The sequence below is a fragment of the Phlebotomus papatasi genome, chromosome 3, assembly GCF_024763615.1.
Source record: "Phlebotomus papatasi isolate M1 chromosome 3, Ppap_2.1, whole genome shotgun sequence".
Classification (NCBI taxonomy): domain Eukaryota; kingdom Metazoa; phylum Arthropoda; class Insecta; order Diptera; family Psychodidae; genus Phlebotomus; species Phlebotomus papatasi.
In genome coordinates this window covers 59654717-59670557 of record NC_077224.1, presented here as the reverse complement: position 1 = coordinate 59670557, position 15841 = coordinate 59654717, and the positions used below count along the sequence as shown (strand labels likewise).

Below are 15841 nucleotides of genomic sequence, written 5' to 3'. Positions count from 1 at the left end.
AGAAAAATATACTATAAAACTTACTCTAGGCATCTGCTGACAAAATCTATGAACAAACTATCACTACAGCGAAGAGCAGAAGCAAGGGTCTTGGTTCCAGGCTTCCTCTTCCTTCCCTTGGAGTTGATGACACTTCGTGGGCTTCCACGTGAATCTGAAATCATTTAAATAATTCAATCTCACAATTTTTACTACTACAAAAAAGCTAAGACACATTAATCGTTACAATTAGAATATAATACAGCCGAGACACACACCAGATTTCTTTAAAAAATCTTGATAAAGTTAATCCCATTTATAATTGTAATTTGTATACCTAAACTATAGTTACCCAGAGGATGTAACAATTATTCATTTCTGGGAGTGAAGGCAATTAACGTACATGGTACGTTAATTGCCATCAAAAGGAGCATGTCTCAGCTAATCGTATTTTATATTCCTTAAGATCAGAATTTTGTATCTTTTTGTATTTTTCCTCCAATATTTGACACAATTCATTATTCAAATCCCATGTACACTAGTTATTTGTTAAAGTAAACTATTTTTTAAAATAATTTTCTAATTTAAATAACAGAAACACTTTAACGTCTCAACAATAAACCCTTCACTTGTACATATTTCAATACATAAATCGTAGTTTTTTCATCAGAAACGAAGGCTTAATGAAAATAGTTGTCACCTTAACTTGGTCATCTAATGCACCCCAAAGCAGTTAAGAGATTTTGATCAGGGGCCTCTCGACATTTCATTTTTCCATACGTTTTTGCATAGAGGCACTGAAGACTATTGGCAAGTTTTTTCTTAAAGAGAATTGTCTTAGCAGTCTGATATATTTCGAAATCGTACATTAAAAGCTATCTAAAAATACATATTTCATAATGTTCGCCGAAATAATACAAGAACTACGAGCAAATGTGTTTAAGTTGCAGTGCAATGACTGCAAAATTTTTATAAGAAAAAGTGAAAAATAGCTTCACTTTTTATTGGGCTTGATGGGCTTCTGATTTTGATATTTCTTAATTGATTTAATGTTATTAACTGATTCTGAGCGCTTTTGATTTGGCGCTGACTCATTGTTTGTTCGAATCCGAGAAACCTTATAGCAGGAGTGAGCAAGAACAGTTTGACACAGTTTAAATGTCAAAATAACTTTGGCAAGGCAGCGCTTTGACCATTGACGTACAATTTTTCATTTGACGTTTGTTTGGTTTCAAACGGTTCTTGTTTACCTTTGTCTTATAACTTGGCTAGTAGTTTCTAAAAAACCTGGTTAATCCCAGATGACATCAGACAGGCTAGTATTCGCTTGGTTGCAAAACACACTAATGAAATGTTTTCCCATTGATTTATTCTAAAAGTTGAAAGCAATGCTAAGACGACGACGGTAACAACATTCATTTTTGATTAATAATTATGTACATAAAGAATTGCATTTAAATAATCCGTAATTTAATACTTAAATTTAAAAAATTGTCGATTTTCTCCAATTTAGAATCTATCATACAATAAACGACATAAAATACCATTGCCGTATGAGAAAACTAATGGTACTATTCCAATAAAAGATTAACATATTTCGCATGATTTATGTTATAAAATTGCATATAATGGTCCTTCTAAAGCTTTATTAGAAGTATGTGTCTAAAAATTATCTAGTTTTTTGTGAACTTAAGATAAAATGACCGAGATCTACAAGATGGTATGGTCGCCATCTTGATTTGACGTTTCTGTCCGCCATTTTAAATAATTGTCAAAATAAAAATCTCATCCGATTGAGCTGAAATTTTAGTATGTTCTAGCTGATGTCAAGGCCTTTTCAGAACATATATAAAATCAGACCTTGGTCAAGCGATTGTGTGGATACAGGGGCTCCAAGTTCAAAATTTTAACACTTTTATGAATACAGAACTACGAGGAGCTTCTTTTATCGAAACCACCACAAAAAAACCGCGCTATATCGTTATGCAATGAGATCTACCATACAAACAAAAAGGAAAGTAATATATTAGTTTATATCAGCATATTATTTGAGTATCTAAAAAACTGTTTTTGCAAAGATGAAAAATAAAAAACAAATAAATAAATGCACTTTTCATTTATTTTTTAAATTATGTAAGACTAAATAAATATATAAAATAAAAGCCTCAACCATTTTTAATGGTTACTGAGGCAATTCGTTTAGGTTTTAAAATTCAGGATTAGAAAATAAAGATAGCCAAAATACGAATATTTCCAAATTTTAAACTTTGAGCTCCTGTATCTAGGTAAGTGCTTGACGTAGACTGGAACATAGAAACGTTCTGAAAAGGTCTTGACATCAGCTACAACATACTAAAATTTAAACCCAATCGGACCAATTTTAGTTTTTGACAGTTATTCAAAATGGCGGACAGAAACGTCAAATCAAGATGGCGACCACGTCATCTTGTAGATCTCGTACATCTTACTGTGTTATCACACTTGCACATTAAAATTTTAATATGATTCACATTAATTGTCGCTGGTGAGAGTCCAAATGTATAATTTGTGTGTTTGAATCATTTTATTTTCAAAATTTGATCTATTTGTTGGCAAAAAGGTAGACTTGGCCCGCAAAATTTGATATAAATTGATTTATAGCATTAATGCTAAAAATTAATGCGATTTTCTCTTTAATTTTTTAATGTGAAAAATATCTATGCTTTAGGTAAATTTAAACTTATTTTTGCAGGCCAAGTCTACTTCTTTATCAATAAATAGAAAAACCCCAAATATGAAGTGACTCAAAGACACAAATAACATATTTGGATGCTCACAAGCGACAATTAATGTGAATCACATTAAAATTTTAATGTGCAAGTGTAATAACGCCAAGTATTCGAAATAAGATACCCGTATAATCCAGGAGATAATATATTTAAACAAATATGCTATGATTTACACACAGTCCCGGGATTATGCACATTTTCGGGATCGAAAAAAACGCGGGAAATGGCATTATGGATCGACAAAATTTGCATACATACAGGGGCTTTCTTTTGAATAATTTGACGGTAGAACGAATTTCATGTGAAGGAAAAGTAGTCAAACCAAAAAAAAAAATAACTATTTAAGAGAAATATATTAAAAAACAGTACTTTTTGGTCAGAGTTCTTCAAGAAATGGTTAGAATAATTTTAATGTGAAAAAGAATGAAAGTCTTTTTAAATTTCCCACGTCGAAAAATAGTATACATTCAGGCGTATTTCAAAAATGATTTCATAAATTGACTCCCAATGGCAGGTAAACTTGCATAATTGTATGTGCATAATTCCGTCAGGTGCATAATCCCGAAGTACTTAATGCCGGTACTGAGTGTATGTGGAGGCTGCCGAATGCTTCCCTTCCCCATAAGGGCTGCCAGACCAGGGTGTATTTATTAATGTAAAATACCAAAACCAAGGTACGACTCTTACTTTCGGTTATCACGTTAAACACTAAATATTATTCAAAATTCAAGGGAAATTTTCATAACCGTCTTATTTATTCTAAAATTAAGAATATTTTCCTAATGTTTTGTACTTACCGAAAAACAAGCGTTTTCTTGTTGCTTGATTAATCAAATCTTCTGGAGGTACACCTAACACTTCCATAATACATGCCAATTGTTCGGCTTCATTTTCTCCGGGAAACAGTGGATATCCCGTATAGAGTTCTGCTAGAATACATCCTGTGAATTGAGAATTAATCAGTAGGGAATACTTTTTGATTTAGCTAGCCTAAATTACTCACCAAGACTCCACATGTCGATTGGTGTTCCATATGGCAGACCCAGGATAACTTCTGGTGATCTGTAGAAGCGCGACTGGATGTAGGTGTAAACTTTTCGGTGTGCATAGCAAGAGCTTCCAAAGTCAATAACCTTAATAGAACTACTTCCTCGTTGCTTCAGTAGAACATTTTCCTGAAGGAGGATTGTGGCAATTGTTTGTACTACTTCTTATGCTTCTTACACGAAAGATTTAACTTACCGGTTTGAGATCACAATGAATAATATTTTCTTGGTACAAGAGTCTCAGGCATTTGATTATTGAATTGCAAAATCTTCTTATCAAGCTCAAACTGAATCCTTGATAGTTATTCTTCTTGATCAGTTCGTACAAATTTAGGCTGGAAAATTCAGAGAAAATCGAAATATTTAATTAATAAACTTATGATTGCTTTTCCGGGTGTAAAGGTCAATGAGTGCACAAGAAGAGATTGCAAGTTCATTGGGAAATCATTTGCTATTACAAAATTTTCTGACCTTTGCCCTTCATTATAAATTTAATCATTTCTACCTCAGCAACTATTATATCATTCATTCTGTTCTATGTTCTCTCGAGCGATTGTTAGCTATGATTTTATTTGGTATGGTTGTGCATTGGGGAAAACAACTACCTCATGCTAACGTATAATAATTTGGAATGTCGCATTGTGAGGACATGACAAATAGACACAAAATTCCAGATATCTATGGGGTGAGAATTTTCCAGAAAAAGGAAATAACATTGGGGAGCATAAAATACACTTTTACCCTTTCAATTCCCCTAAAAAATTTGTTCCTATACACACTCCAAAATATTCAAAAATGCTGCTCATAGCCTCACAGAAAATATTCACAACACTTATTAGGGGAGATGGCAGTCACAACAAATTTATATTCTTCGATACTATCCCAGGACATAACATATGTTTACAAGCCTTCAGTTAGTTTTGTCGATCCTGAAATATCCAGGAAAATGTTTATATCAAATTTTTCTTCAGTTTTTTTTTTGCCTATAGCGTGCTAAGCCTTTTAGTTAACACCAAAGTTCTACTTTTGTATTCACAAAAAAGAATACCTTCCAATGTTGAGGGAAAAAAAACCAAGAAAAAGCTTGACATTGACCTTAAGCATTTGACTATTTTAATACGTCATACAATCTTATTTCTTTCCATTTTGCTGAGCAGCAGAAAAAAATGAGATAAGCAAAAAAATTGGCTTCATTAGTGAATATAATTAATGACATGATATTTTGCAAAAAAAAAATTTCTTTTCTTATTTCCATTCACTAACTGTAATAAATAATTCCGGTATTTTTTATTTGGCTTTTCAACCAAAAAGAAATTTCGTACTTCCACGCGCCAAAGAGGAAAAGACAATTGCGCCAAACCGAAATATCTCCAGCAAAGAAAGTTCAAAGAACACAAAAAAAGAAGGAAGAAAAGCCGAAAAAAACAATGCAAATGTAAAGAAGCTATAAATGAGGGGACACATTTTTGCCATGGAAATAAATTAATCAACTTGTTATATTTGATACTCAATCAAGAAAATGTGACTATACCGGAGGTACGAAGGATATATCTCTTCAACATTCACGTTACATCAATTTTTATTGTAGCTCACTCAATATATCTTTCAATGTTATTGGATTGGCGAAAAGGAAAATGTCAATTGCCGATAAAGGATCCTTTTTACTTCACCATAATCAGAGAGAAATTTTCCCGTAAGATTAATTTTATGAGCACAACTTGCAAAGTTTAATCCATTGCATGTTGCTAGATACTAAAGAATATTTATTTTTACATAATAATTTGATTACTCATCAATTGTAAAATTATTGACAAATGTAAAAGTTTATCATTTATGCCTGACGAAGTTTCGAAAACGAGTAATGCACCTTTTTAAAGTCTGTGAAATTCTTAATGTGAGCTGACATTATACGAGGGCAAAAAAACGGTTGGAAAATTGAAGTTTATGGGTATAAGTATTTTCTATTTCACACAAAAGTCTGACGGTTCTTTTGAAAATGCCATGACGGTTTCCCAAGTTTTTACAGAATTTCGAACACTAGGGCATTGTTTTGTATTTTCACGAAATAAACATTAATTCGAAACTCACTTGGTAAACGTACATAGATCATATTCAAACTAACTAATTCCGCTTAGTTTCTCTTAGTATTAGGCACTAGCTAGTTGAATATATACTGCCCGATTCCTGTAGAGAATTCCAAAGAATGATACCTTGCACAAAAAAAGAATTGCGAAAATTGCGAATCCCTGCAGGGGAATTCTGTAACGATATGACAATGTCATATGAGAAATTTTCGTTATGAATTTGGGAACAGGGCAACATTAGAGGCCAGTAAGCTTCGAATAGCCATTGCAAGGATCTCTATGAAGCTCTTAGCAAATGTAATGAATTTGATTTTCAATTAATTTTTCCGTATTTTCCACGTAAAATTTCTCAAATTGGTCATATGGCATTGTCACACTGTTATAGAATTCCCCTACTGAACGAGGCACACAGGGATACGAACACCTGGCACAAGATTCAGGAACTACAAGCTCCACAAAGTACCGAAGCCTACCGGCGGCGCAAAGAAGCCGGGAAATAATGTCCACCACACGAACTTCAAGTTAGGAGATCAGACTGAGAATGGAGTCCGAAAGCGTAACACAAACAAGAATTGAAGTTCACCCGATTCTGCTCCGATTCTGGGATTATAAAGGCTATAACTAGGAGTATAGTAGAAGTATAGTCTCCCTGAGTATGAAGGCGTCGCAAAGTGTTCAACGTAAATAAGACCTTACGGCAGACCTCAGCCACGTGATCTGACCAGTAGGGGAATTCTGTAATTTTCGTGGTATTGTCACGCGTGAGTTCGAAACCTGACAATGCCATTCGAGCTTTTTTTTTGTCATATCAAATGAGTTCGAAAATGCAATTCATTGATTTTTTACTGAAATCCCTTTACTTGATGATTTTATGAAAATACAGTACGTTTTGGTTGATTTGTTTAACAAAATTCATTGTCATTTGAATCGCCAGAAATCTCAAATATGTGACTTTTGACAATGCCATGAAAAAGCTCTCCTAAAATTCGAACCCAATGTCATATGGCATTGCCAGAACGTTACAGAATTACCCTCCAGGTCAGTGTCCCATTAAATACGACTCTTAGATTCTTGACCCGAGGAGAGAATTACAGGAAAAGTAATACGGTGCTTACTTCTAGTATGAATGACTAAAGTCTGGCTCTGCCTGGGGTTGAGAACCAAGCCATTGTTCAAGGCCCAAATGGTAATCCTCTCAAGATCATCATTCACAGCCTCAAATAAGAAAGAGCAGTGACTTGAATCACCACAATAGTAAATCTGTTGATCATCTGCTTACAAGTGAATGGCCACAAAATTTAAGCACCTGTGGGAGGTCATTAGTGAAGAGGGAGGATAGGATCGGACCCAAAATGAAGCCTTGACGAACACCCTGGGTAATGTCAAGGGGAGATGAGACCAAGTTACCAGATCTGACAACTTGAGATCGAGTCACCAGGTAAGAAGAGATCAGGTGAACAGTCAAAACTTTGGAAAAGAACAGAAGGACCAGTATGCTGAACATGGCTCTGTCATAATCTGACGTCATAACTGACCATCAGTAATGTCGAAACACTACTGTGATTCTTACGAAAATCAGACTGATATTCACACAGAAGATTATCCATTTATCCATTTATCCATTGCACCTTTACGGTGAAATTATTCCTTTTTCTGATCAGGTCAAAAACCTGGGCATAATCTTCAATGCAACTCTCTCATGGTCTGATCAGGCCATCTCTATTTGCCGAAAGGTCAATTATTCTCTGTATACCCTCAGACGCTTCCGGGACATCACGCCCTATAACACTCGTTTGATCCTCGCGCGAGCGCTTCTTCTTCCTTTTTTTAATTACGGAGCAGAGCTATTTTTTGCGGCGGATAGTGACACAATTCGTCGCCTGACGGTTTCCTTTAATGATTGTGTCAGGTATATTTGCGGCATAAGTCGCCGAGATCACATCACTCCATATAGAAACGTTTTCATTGGATGTGATTTAACATCCCTTTTGAAAATGAGAGCTGTACTGTTCCTGTTTCATCTGTTGATTTCTGAATGTCCCGAGTACCTGTCGAGTCTTCTGGTTAGGGGGGCTCAGCCAGGGTTCGGGGACTGTTGGTGCCTAAAGTGAACGGTGAATGTCTTTACAGGACTCTGTTCGTTAAGGGCGTCACTTTTTTTAATAGTGTCCCGAATGACAAGCGCTCTTCTGCAGCTGCCATTCGAAATTTTTTTCAAGTTGAAGCCTGAGAAGCTTAGGAATTTTTCTTTACTTTTTTTTCTTTACTTTTTTTTTATCTTTTTATTTGTACTTAAATTTAAACTTCTGAATTTATTAACTTCTTCTCTTTTTAATAATTTCTTTATCTCATTTTTTTTCCTTTTTTTTCTTTATTTTCTTTCACAATTGTAAAAGGGTTGACCCTATTTTTGTGAATAAATAAATTATTATTATTACTTATGGTATCTTACTTATGGTATCTTATTCGCAGTTTCTAGATCTTCTACTAGGTCTTCGTGTGCCAGGTACAGACAGTCGCATTTTACACAACTTTCTTTTATTTTTACAAAGTAATCATTTAAGTTTGTGAAAAAATACAATTTTTTAGTAGTAATACTATTTACCAACATTTCGTATGTCTTCAATTGCAATTTACAATCATTAACAAACAGTTTTACGAAATATTTTTCTATGCGAACGGTAAATGGAACTGGGTAACTGGAAGTAATTACTAAAAATTTTAAACATTGTGAAAAATTTATATAAAATTCCAGGTTTAATGTCAAACTTTTAAATTACTTTTATTAAGGATGAACCTAATACTGGCTTCAGACCTAAAACAGCCATATGGCTTAACTGCTCTAATTTCTTACAAATTTCAATTTCTTGGAAAAATATAAGTTAGTTTAAGTTAAAATTTTGAGACCTTCGAGATCTGGGCTAAACCTCTAGTCTGAAGACTGGTTAAGACAATTTTTAACGAATCAAGTAGTAACCGCAACAATTAATAACTTAAGAATATTGGAGATATATAAGAACCAAATACGTTAACCCCGTTAACCCTATTGGAGTCGTATGGTATTTTAATCTTAAAAGGAATGCAGCATTTTTTAGAATTTTGTAGCATCTCACATAGAGAGCAACCTAATATATACGCTACATAAATATAATGTAATAAAATCGGTGAAATATAAAAGAGTTTTGAATTATAAAAACATCACTCTCAATTCTGAGGTAAATCTTTTGTTCTAAATGTAAAATTGGTTTAAGCTTTCAAATTTTAAAATACTACAAGCTTCATATTAACAAGTCTGAAATGAAAAAAAGTGTCAAACTTCTTTATGTTATCTTTAATTTTAAAACTGTACATAAAGACCTTATAACCCTTTAAGGATAAGAGGATCACCGGTGATCCAAAAATAAATATTATTTTTTTGATTACGAAGTTTAATTTTGTTCTCTTTTAGCAGTCAGAAAAAGAATTTTCCAGGTTATTGATGAAGCGTTGGTCCTTAGGGTAAGTGTGCCAAATTTCGGCATAGTTGCATGCAAGCGTCAAAGTCTCAAGTTTGAAATGTAATATTTTAAATACAAATTGATTTTTTTTTATTCTTTCTTCTGAAAGAGTGTTGCTTGGAACCTTGTAAAGAGTTTACCGTCTTTATTTACTCTAGCATCATTCTTAATTCATTTTAAAATGAATAAAAATATAGGCATAGCTTTGGTGCCCTATTTCGGCCACCTTCATTCTCATAGTTCCTTGCTCTTCGGGAATTCGTCCAATATTTTTTCACGTCATCTCATTTGTCGAAACTACATTTTTTTGTTATTCTTTTGCGTTGTATAATTTCTAGAGTACGTAAAATCTAAAAGTTCATGGAAATTCGAGGAACAAAAAAGGTGGCCGAAATTGCAAGCTTGCCGGAATTTGGCACACTTTCCCTAAAGGTTTATTTGTTTAAGTATTGAAAAAATTAGTGAACTTAATTAACGCTCTTTACTTTTAACTCTGAATTATAAATCTTTAAGTTTTCTTTTTTTCAGAATAAATAAATTAATTACAATTTATACAATTTAATTTTTTTGTATTCTGAGTTAAAAGTAAATGACGTAAAAGTTCGCCTTAAAATGTTTAAGTATATTTAATTTTTTAGTAGATGATGTAGTAATTTAAATGATTAGGTAGGTTTCCGGTTAATTTAAGTCTTTTTCGATCCAACTGTTTAAAGTCCAGTTGTAACATACACAAGTGTTAAATACATGCAGAAACTCTAAGTTATTCTGCTTAAAAGTTGTGTCTTTTTTTTTTGTTTTAAGTGCTTAATTGTACTTGTAATATCTGTCGATGTACTGAACAGTTCTAGAATTTAATGAACTCTTCTGAGACTCTTTCGTTTATGTATAAAAACAATTACACAAAGTTTGAGCTCGATCCGAAAAACGCAAAAGTTCGTGCCGACTATAAGTCGTAAGATTAGGAAAAACCATACCAAAAAAAAAACTTTCCAGAAAAAAAGAAAGACGTTATATATTGCACATTCTAAAATTATAGCTTGACAAATTTGCGGAAGTTAGTCTTATTATACGTCATAAGTTGACTTTGAATTCTGTTGATATCGAGTTTGATACCCATTCTCTTCATAATTCGCATTTCATTTGTAATTTATTTGTGAGTGAATCGCGTGTGGCAAAAAGTTCTATTCCCACTGTCGTATCACGTAGAAATATTGTGCACAAACCCAACTATATATGTAAACTTTCAAAAAATGCAATTTCCCCAATTCTTCTCTCCAAAATCATCCCACAGTAAATTCTCAAAATGTAACTTTCGAGCCCAAGAATGTGGTTTAGTTTCTTTGACAGAACATAATTTTTTTACCCAACCATGTTGCTATTATCAAGTTGAAGATATCAAGAACATGATGTAAAATTGCATTTGCAAAATACACAACGAGTTGAATGGGAAGTAATAAGTGAATATTAAATATAAATAGCAGACATATTGCATGTCTTATGTCTAATACTTGTGCAAAATGAATGGAATGTGTTTTTCTTGTGGTCATACATCTGCACAAAATTATTGACTTACCTCATCAATTCAAAGCTGATACAGAGGTGATTCCGGAAATAGAAGTAATCCAGCATGTGTATAACATTATGAGATCCGTCCTTGCTGAAAAAAAGAGAAAACACAGCTAATAAGTTTTCATTCAACAAAATAATAATAAAAAAATATTGCGGAATTACTCTTTCTTTCGCAATTCATCGAGAATTTTGACTTCCACCAAGGCTTGATGATGAAATCTCTTCTTATTCCTTATAATTTTGATAGCTACATGCTGATTGGTTTTGTGATCTAATGCCCGGATAACCTGGCCGAAACTGCCTTTGCCGATCACCTCTAAAATTTCATATCGGTAGCAGATATGATCATGTACAACCTAGAAGATGTTATTATAAAAAATCTTATAATTTGCTCATCTTTTTTAAAACAAAAAAACTTGAGGGACAACTGCGCACCTTATTGTAGCTGCCATTGTCATAGTCATATCCACAATTCAGTGCTGTTCCTGGTTTTGCATTGATTTTGCACGCATCCAAGCCAAGATACCAAATTTCAGGATATTTTTCTACTTCCTGTCTTTCATAGTCTGTCAGTCGGCTGTTGTACAATTCCAACACCTCTGTTCATTACCAAAGAAAAGAACAAATACGGATCGTAAATTAAAATAAGAGCTCAAATTTATAAACCAAATTTCTATGATTTTTTTTTGGAATCAATATGTTACGAATTAGCTGCTGAAGTCAAAGGCTTTGTGCCCTTGGCAGACTTACGGCTTAAGACGACAGACGGCTTTGTGGGAAACTGATGACAATGTAGTTTTATTATTATTTTAATTACAATTGCATTAAGCCGTCTCTCGGCTTAAGTCGTAAGTCTGTCCAGCACATCAGACAAACCTACGACTTAAGTTAAGAAAAAACTAATTAAGAATTATCGGAAGTTCAGTTTTATCATTACTTCGATTTCAATCACGCTATGTCACGTCTACGCTAACCCTCTACCGGCCCTAAAACGGTCCTCAGACCTTAGGATTATCCATTACATTTAGTTGTTCTAATTCCTCAACAGGCAAAAATATTTGGGATAATCTTACACGATCGATAAGCTACATAGCGTAACTTATCTAATTTCTGTTATACGAAGTTCACACCTAATGTTTAGCCATATGCGCTACATGGCTTAAGTCCTCTAATGGATTATCAGTCCAGATTTCTTGGGAAATCTTAACTTAAGATTGAATTATTAAACTGATTTATAAGATCTTTAGGAATTGAACTAAACCTCTAGTCTGAAGACCGATTTAAGCAAGATTTTTAAGAAAATTATGACTTAGAATTGGGTAAGAAATGATCCATTAGGTTTTGAAGAAGTACTAAAATTTGATGTAATTTAGAATTTCATGACTTCCGGGAACTAAGCTACAGCTTCATTTTTGAACCAGTTTTAAATCTTCGGAAACTTAAGTAAACCTGTTGTCTTAAGCCCGTAGAAGACATCTCATTCAGTAAGCCTTAAAGCTTTACAAATCAAAAGTTTTGAAATCTAATTCGTATCCTATATAACAATACTCAATTTTACGTTATTTTTTGCCTCTAAGATAAAAGATTTAAAGTTCTTCAATATGTTTTCTTTTGGATTAGTTTACCAGCTTGGAGACCAGATGATTGAGGGCATCGATTTACAGATTTTGAGACATCTCCAATTTAGTTGATATGTTTAAAGACCCTTTTTTCATACCCCTATAATTTCCCTTAAAAAAAAACGTTGTAAAGGATTTATTTGCAAGGTATCGAAGGTAAGCATGTTTTAAGTATTTCGATTCGGTTTAATCCATTGGTGATTTTGAGAGATAAGAAATCTTGTTTATTTAGAAAATTATTTTTGTATTGGGGGAATAGAGTAGTTTTTGTGGACAGCACAGCCTTGACCTTTCAATAATATTTAACTGAAGACGTTCCTACTGCTCTAGAGTTATATCAGGATAGATACTAATCCTTAGCTGCGTATTTGACAGACTTCTGTAGTAATGAGGAAGCTTGTCTAATGCGGGATCAGCAAGCTTAGTTAAGATGGGAGTTCGGTCTATTTTCTGTTCTTCAATTTATTTTATTATCCATCGTTTTGATCCTTGATTAGATCTTCTGCTGCAATTACAATTAATAATTTCATATTTTATTTTCCAATTTCTTTTAACTTTGGGGACTCTTTTTACTGAAATCAATATTTGGAATATCAATATTTTCTAAATAAATTATTCTTCCAGATTTTTGATGTGAGTAAAAAGACTCTTTAAAGTTAAAATAATTTAGAAAGTAAAATATGAATTTGTTTTAATTGTAATTGGGCCCTGAAGAAGATCCTTTTCCGAATCAAAACGTTGGCTAATAAAATGAATTGAAAAACAGAAAATAGACCGAACTCCTGTCTTGCCTTGCCTGGAATGTCCATACGGTCAACAACAAGAAGAGGATCAAGCTTAGTTCTTCTTAATAATTACCGGCTTTGAATAAATGGGAATTAGGAATACTCTGAGTGATTAAGCACTCGTAAAGATTATGTAAAAAACATATTGGTTTGGAAGAAACATAACAAGATGCTGTTTCTAATTTTGAAAGATCGATCATACTCAGCGAAATGAAGATTATCCAGAAAAGCTTTCCAAACCGTTATAGAGACACTCCGGCCACGAGGCAGATCTAGGACAATGCAGCTGAACTAAATTCAGAATCTTATCAAGGAATGCTTCGGAATCAATCAAATAACGTTAAAGGTAAACTTGGATAAGGGGAGGTGAAACTACATTGAAGCTAGGACTACATACATTGAAACCCTATTTTCCGCAAATTGTTGGATTATAACGTAACGTAATTTAGATACACAAAATTCATTATGGATCTGTAGATTAGGGCTAAGTGAGCTCTCATGTATGTAGCCCTACTTCCTTCTATCCTAAACACGAGATTTGAAGTTGAAGTTAAATAAATAAATAAAAAATCAATTTGAAGGATCCAAGATATTACTTATAATGATGCAGGATCGGAAAGCGTGGTTCATTAGCGTTTTCTAAAATTAGAAGCGAATTCAATATGAAAAGCGAACCCAGGACTTCAGCGTCATAAACCCAGTTACTTTGACTCTTAAACGCATAATTTAATATTTATTAATAATTCATTATTATCAATTTTTGCTTCTATTTTATACGTGGACATAGTTTTTAAAATCAATTTATTAAATCGCGTATGTAAAAAATTAATCGCCATAACATTTATAGATAATCTGTTATAACAAGAATTATTTAAAATAATTTAATAGAAAATTTTTTTATTTGAAAGTTTTTCGATCATTATGTAGGGTAAAGTGATACAAGTTGGATATAGTGTTACAAGTTGGACGATTCGCCGGTACAAGTTGGACAGGGATTTTTTATTGATAAATACATTACTACATTTTTTTAAGCACAAGGAACCAAATTATAAAATAAAGAATTAAAAATATACAAATAAAATTAAGTAGGGGAAAGGCCCATAATTTTGTCCAGTTTCTTATTTTGGACACTTTGAGTATAAAATAGGACACTAAAAATAAATTGATCAAAATGATGGATTTTTATTAAAATATTTGATGAGTAATGAATTCTATCTAAATATTTGTTCTTTTTGGAAGATTTTAACACTAAATATGTTAAATTTTAAATATGATTTGAGTTAAAATTGCTTTGTTGAAAATTCAATGTGAGCAATTGCTTACGAGAAATATGACAGAACTTTGTGGTTACTTCAGTCTTATTTAGCTGTGGTGAAGTACTAACAATGTTTCTTCGGTTTTTTTGAGTGATATTATTGAATATTTATTGAATACTGTGTTGATTCACATTAGTGGTGATTTGTACATTTGACCTGAAGAGAGATTTGCCTTGCGAATTAGATTTTTCGTGTGAAAAATGGGAAATTTTTGAGACATTTACCAGTGAGGTGATGGCTCTTATTTTGAACAGGTCTTTTTCTCACGAAATTTCGTGAAATTTTAGCTTTTGTGATGACTAGGTTGGACAAATGCCTGGTTGGACAAAGGAGCATCATCTCTAAAAGGTAAATACTAAAAAGTAAATTGGTATCGAAAATATCGCACTTCAAATTTGGAACATAGATGCTTATAAGCAGACTGTCCCAAATTATGAGCCTTTACCCTACTAAATTTATCAAGAAAAAAAACCCTGTCCAACTTGTACCACTTTACCCTACCTAAAAATGTTTTAAAGTTTTTTTTACCAAGTTCCTGAAGGTGTGAATTAGTTTACCGAGATTTTTTTGGTGAAGAAGAAACTTTCATATTGAAAAACTAATTTAATTTTATCCTCATGAGAAAATGCAATGGAAAATCTGTGTTATACTCTGAAACAAACTTTAATAATTTATAATAGTTTAACTCACCTGAGGGTGTCATGGGAATTGACTTAGACTCCAGATGGTCAGTGGGTGATGGATTGTTGTTGCTCTGTGGACTAAGAGGCGGAAGAGAGTTTCCCAATGCATCTGTTGTGCCATTGCGACCACCTCTAGGGCCTCCACAGAGGGCAGATAGATCAATTCTTGATCCCGACAAACGCACCTCACGATCCCTTCGACACTTGTCATTGTCTATTTGCACCTGTAGGCAAAAAAGAGAATAAGACATTATAAAAAATTGCCCTAACGCTTTTATTTATTAAGTAAATTGTTGGTGAATCAACAATTTACAGTCATTTAATGTTAAATTGCAAGGAAATTCTTTCCGGAGAGGAATTCATGCGTTGATGTTTCTATAACATTATAGATGACATTAATTAGATGGCTATTAACAAAGTCTTTAAGGTTGATTATAGAGCTACGATGACGAGTTTTCCTTATAAAACAAACAATAGTAAAACCGCTTGTGTCTT

At 33.0% G+C, this 15841-nt stretch overlaps 1 protein-coding gene across 6 annotated transcripts in view; it reads right to left on the bottom strand.

Moving 5' to 3' along the window:
- Nucleotides 1–15841, bottom strand: part of LOC129807052 (dual specificity tyrosine-phosphorylation-regulated kinase 2) — a 58552-nt gene that overhangs the window by 3316 nt on the left and 39395 nt on the right. For all 6 annotated transcript variants that reach the window (XR_008752224.1, XR_008752223.1, XM_055856043.1 and 3 more), the window contains 8 exons: nucleotides 15354–15570; nucleotides 11379–11542; nucleotides 11106–11299; nucleotides 10948–11031; nucleotides 3990–4128; nucleotides 3751–3922; nucleotides 3545–3688; nucleotides 25–154 (listed from right to left, as the gene is read on the bottom strand). Coding sequence is in view for 4 of the 6 variants with exons in the window: in XM_055856043.1 (XP_055712018.1) it covers nucleotides 25–154; nucleotides 3545–3688; nucleotides 3751–3922; nucleotides 3990–4128; nucleotides 10948–11031; nucleotides 11106–11299; nucleotides 11379–11542; nucleotides 15354–15570 (1244 nt within the window). In the remaining 2 variants the exon portion in view is untranslated. The remainder of the gene's footprint in view (nucleotides 1–24; nucleotides 155–3544; nucleotides 3689–3750; nucleotides 3923–3989; nucleotides 4129–10947; nucleotides 11032–11105; nucleotides 11300–11378; nucleotides 11543–15353; nucleotides 15571–15841) is intronic.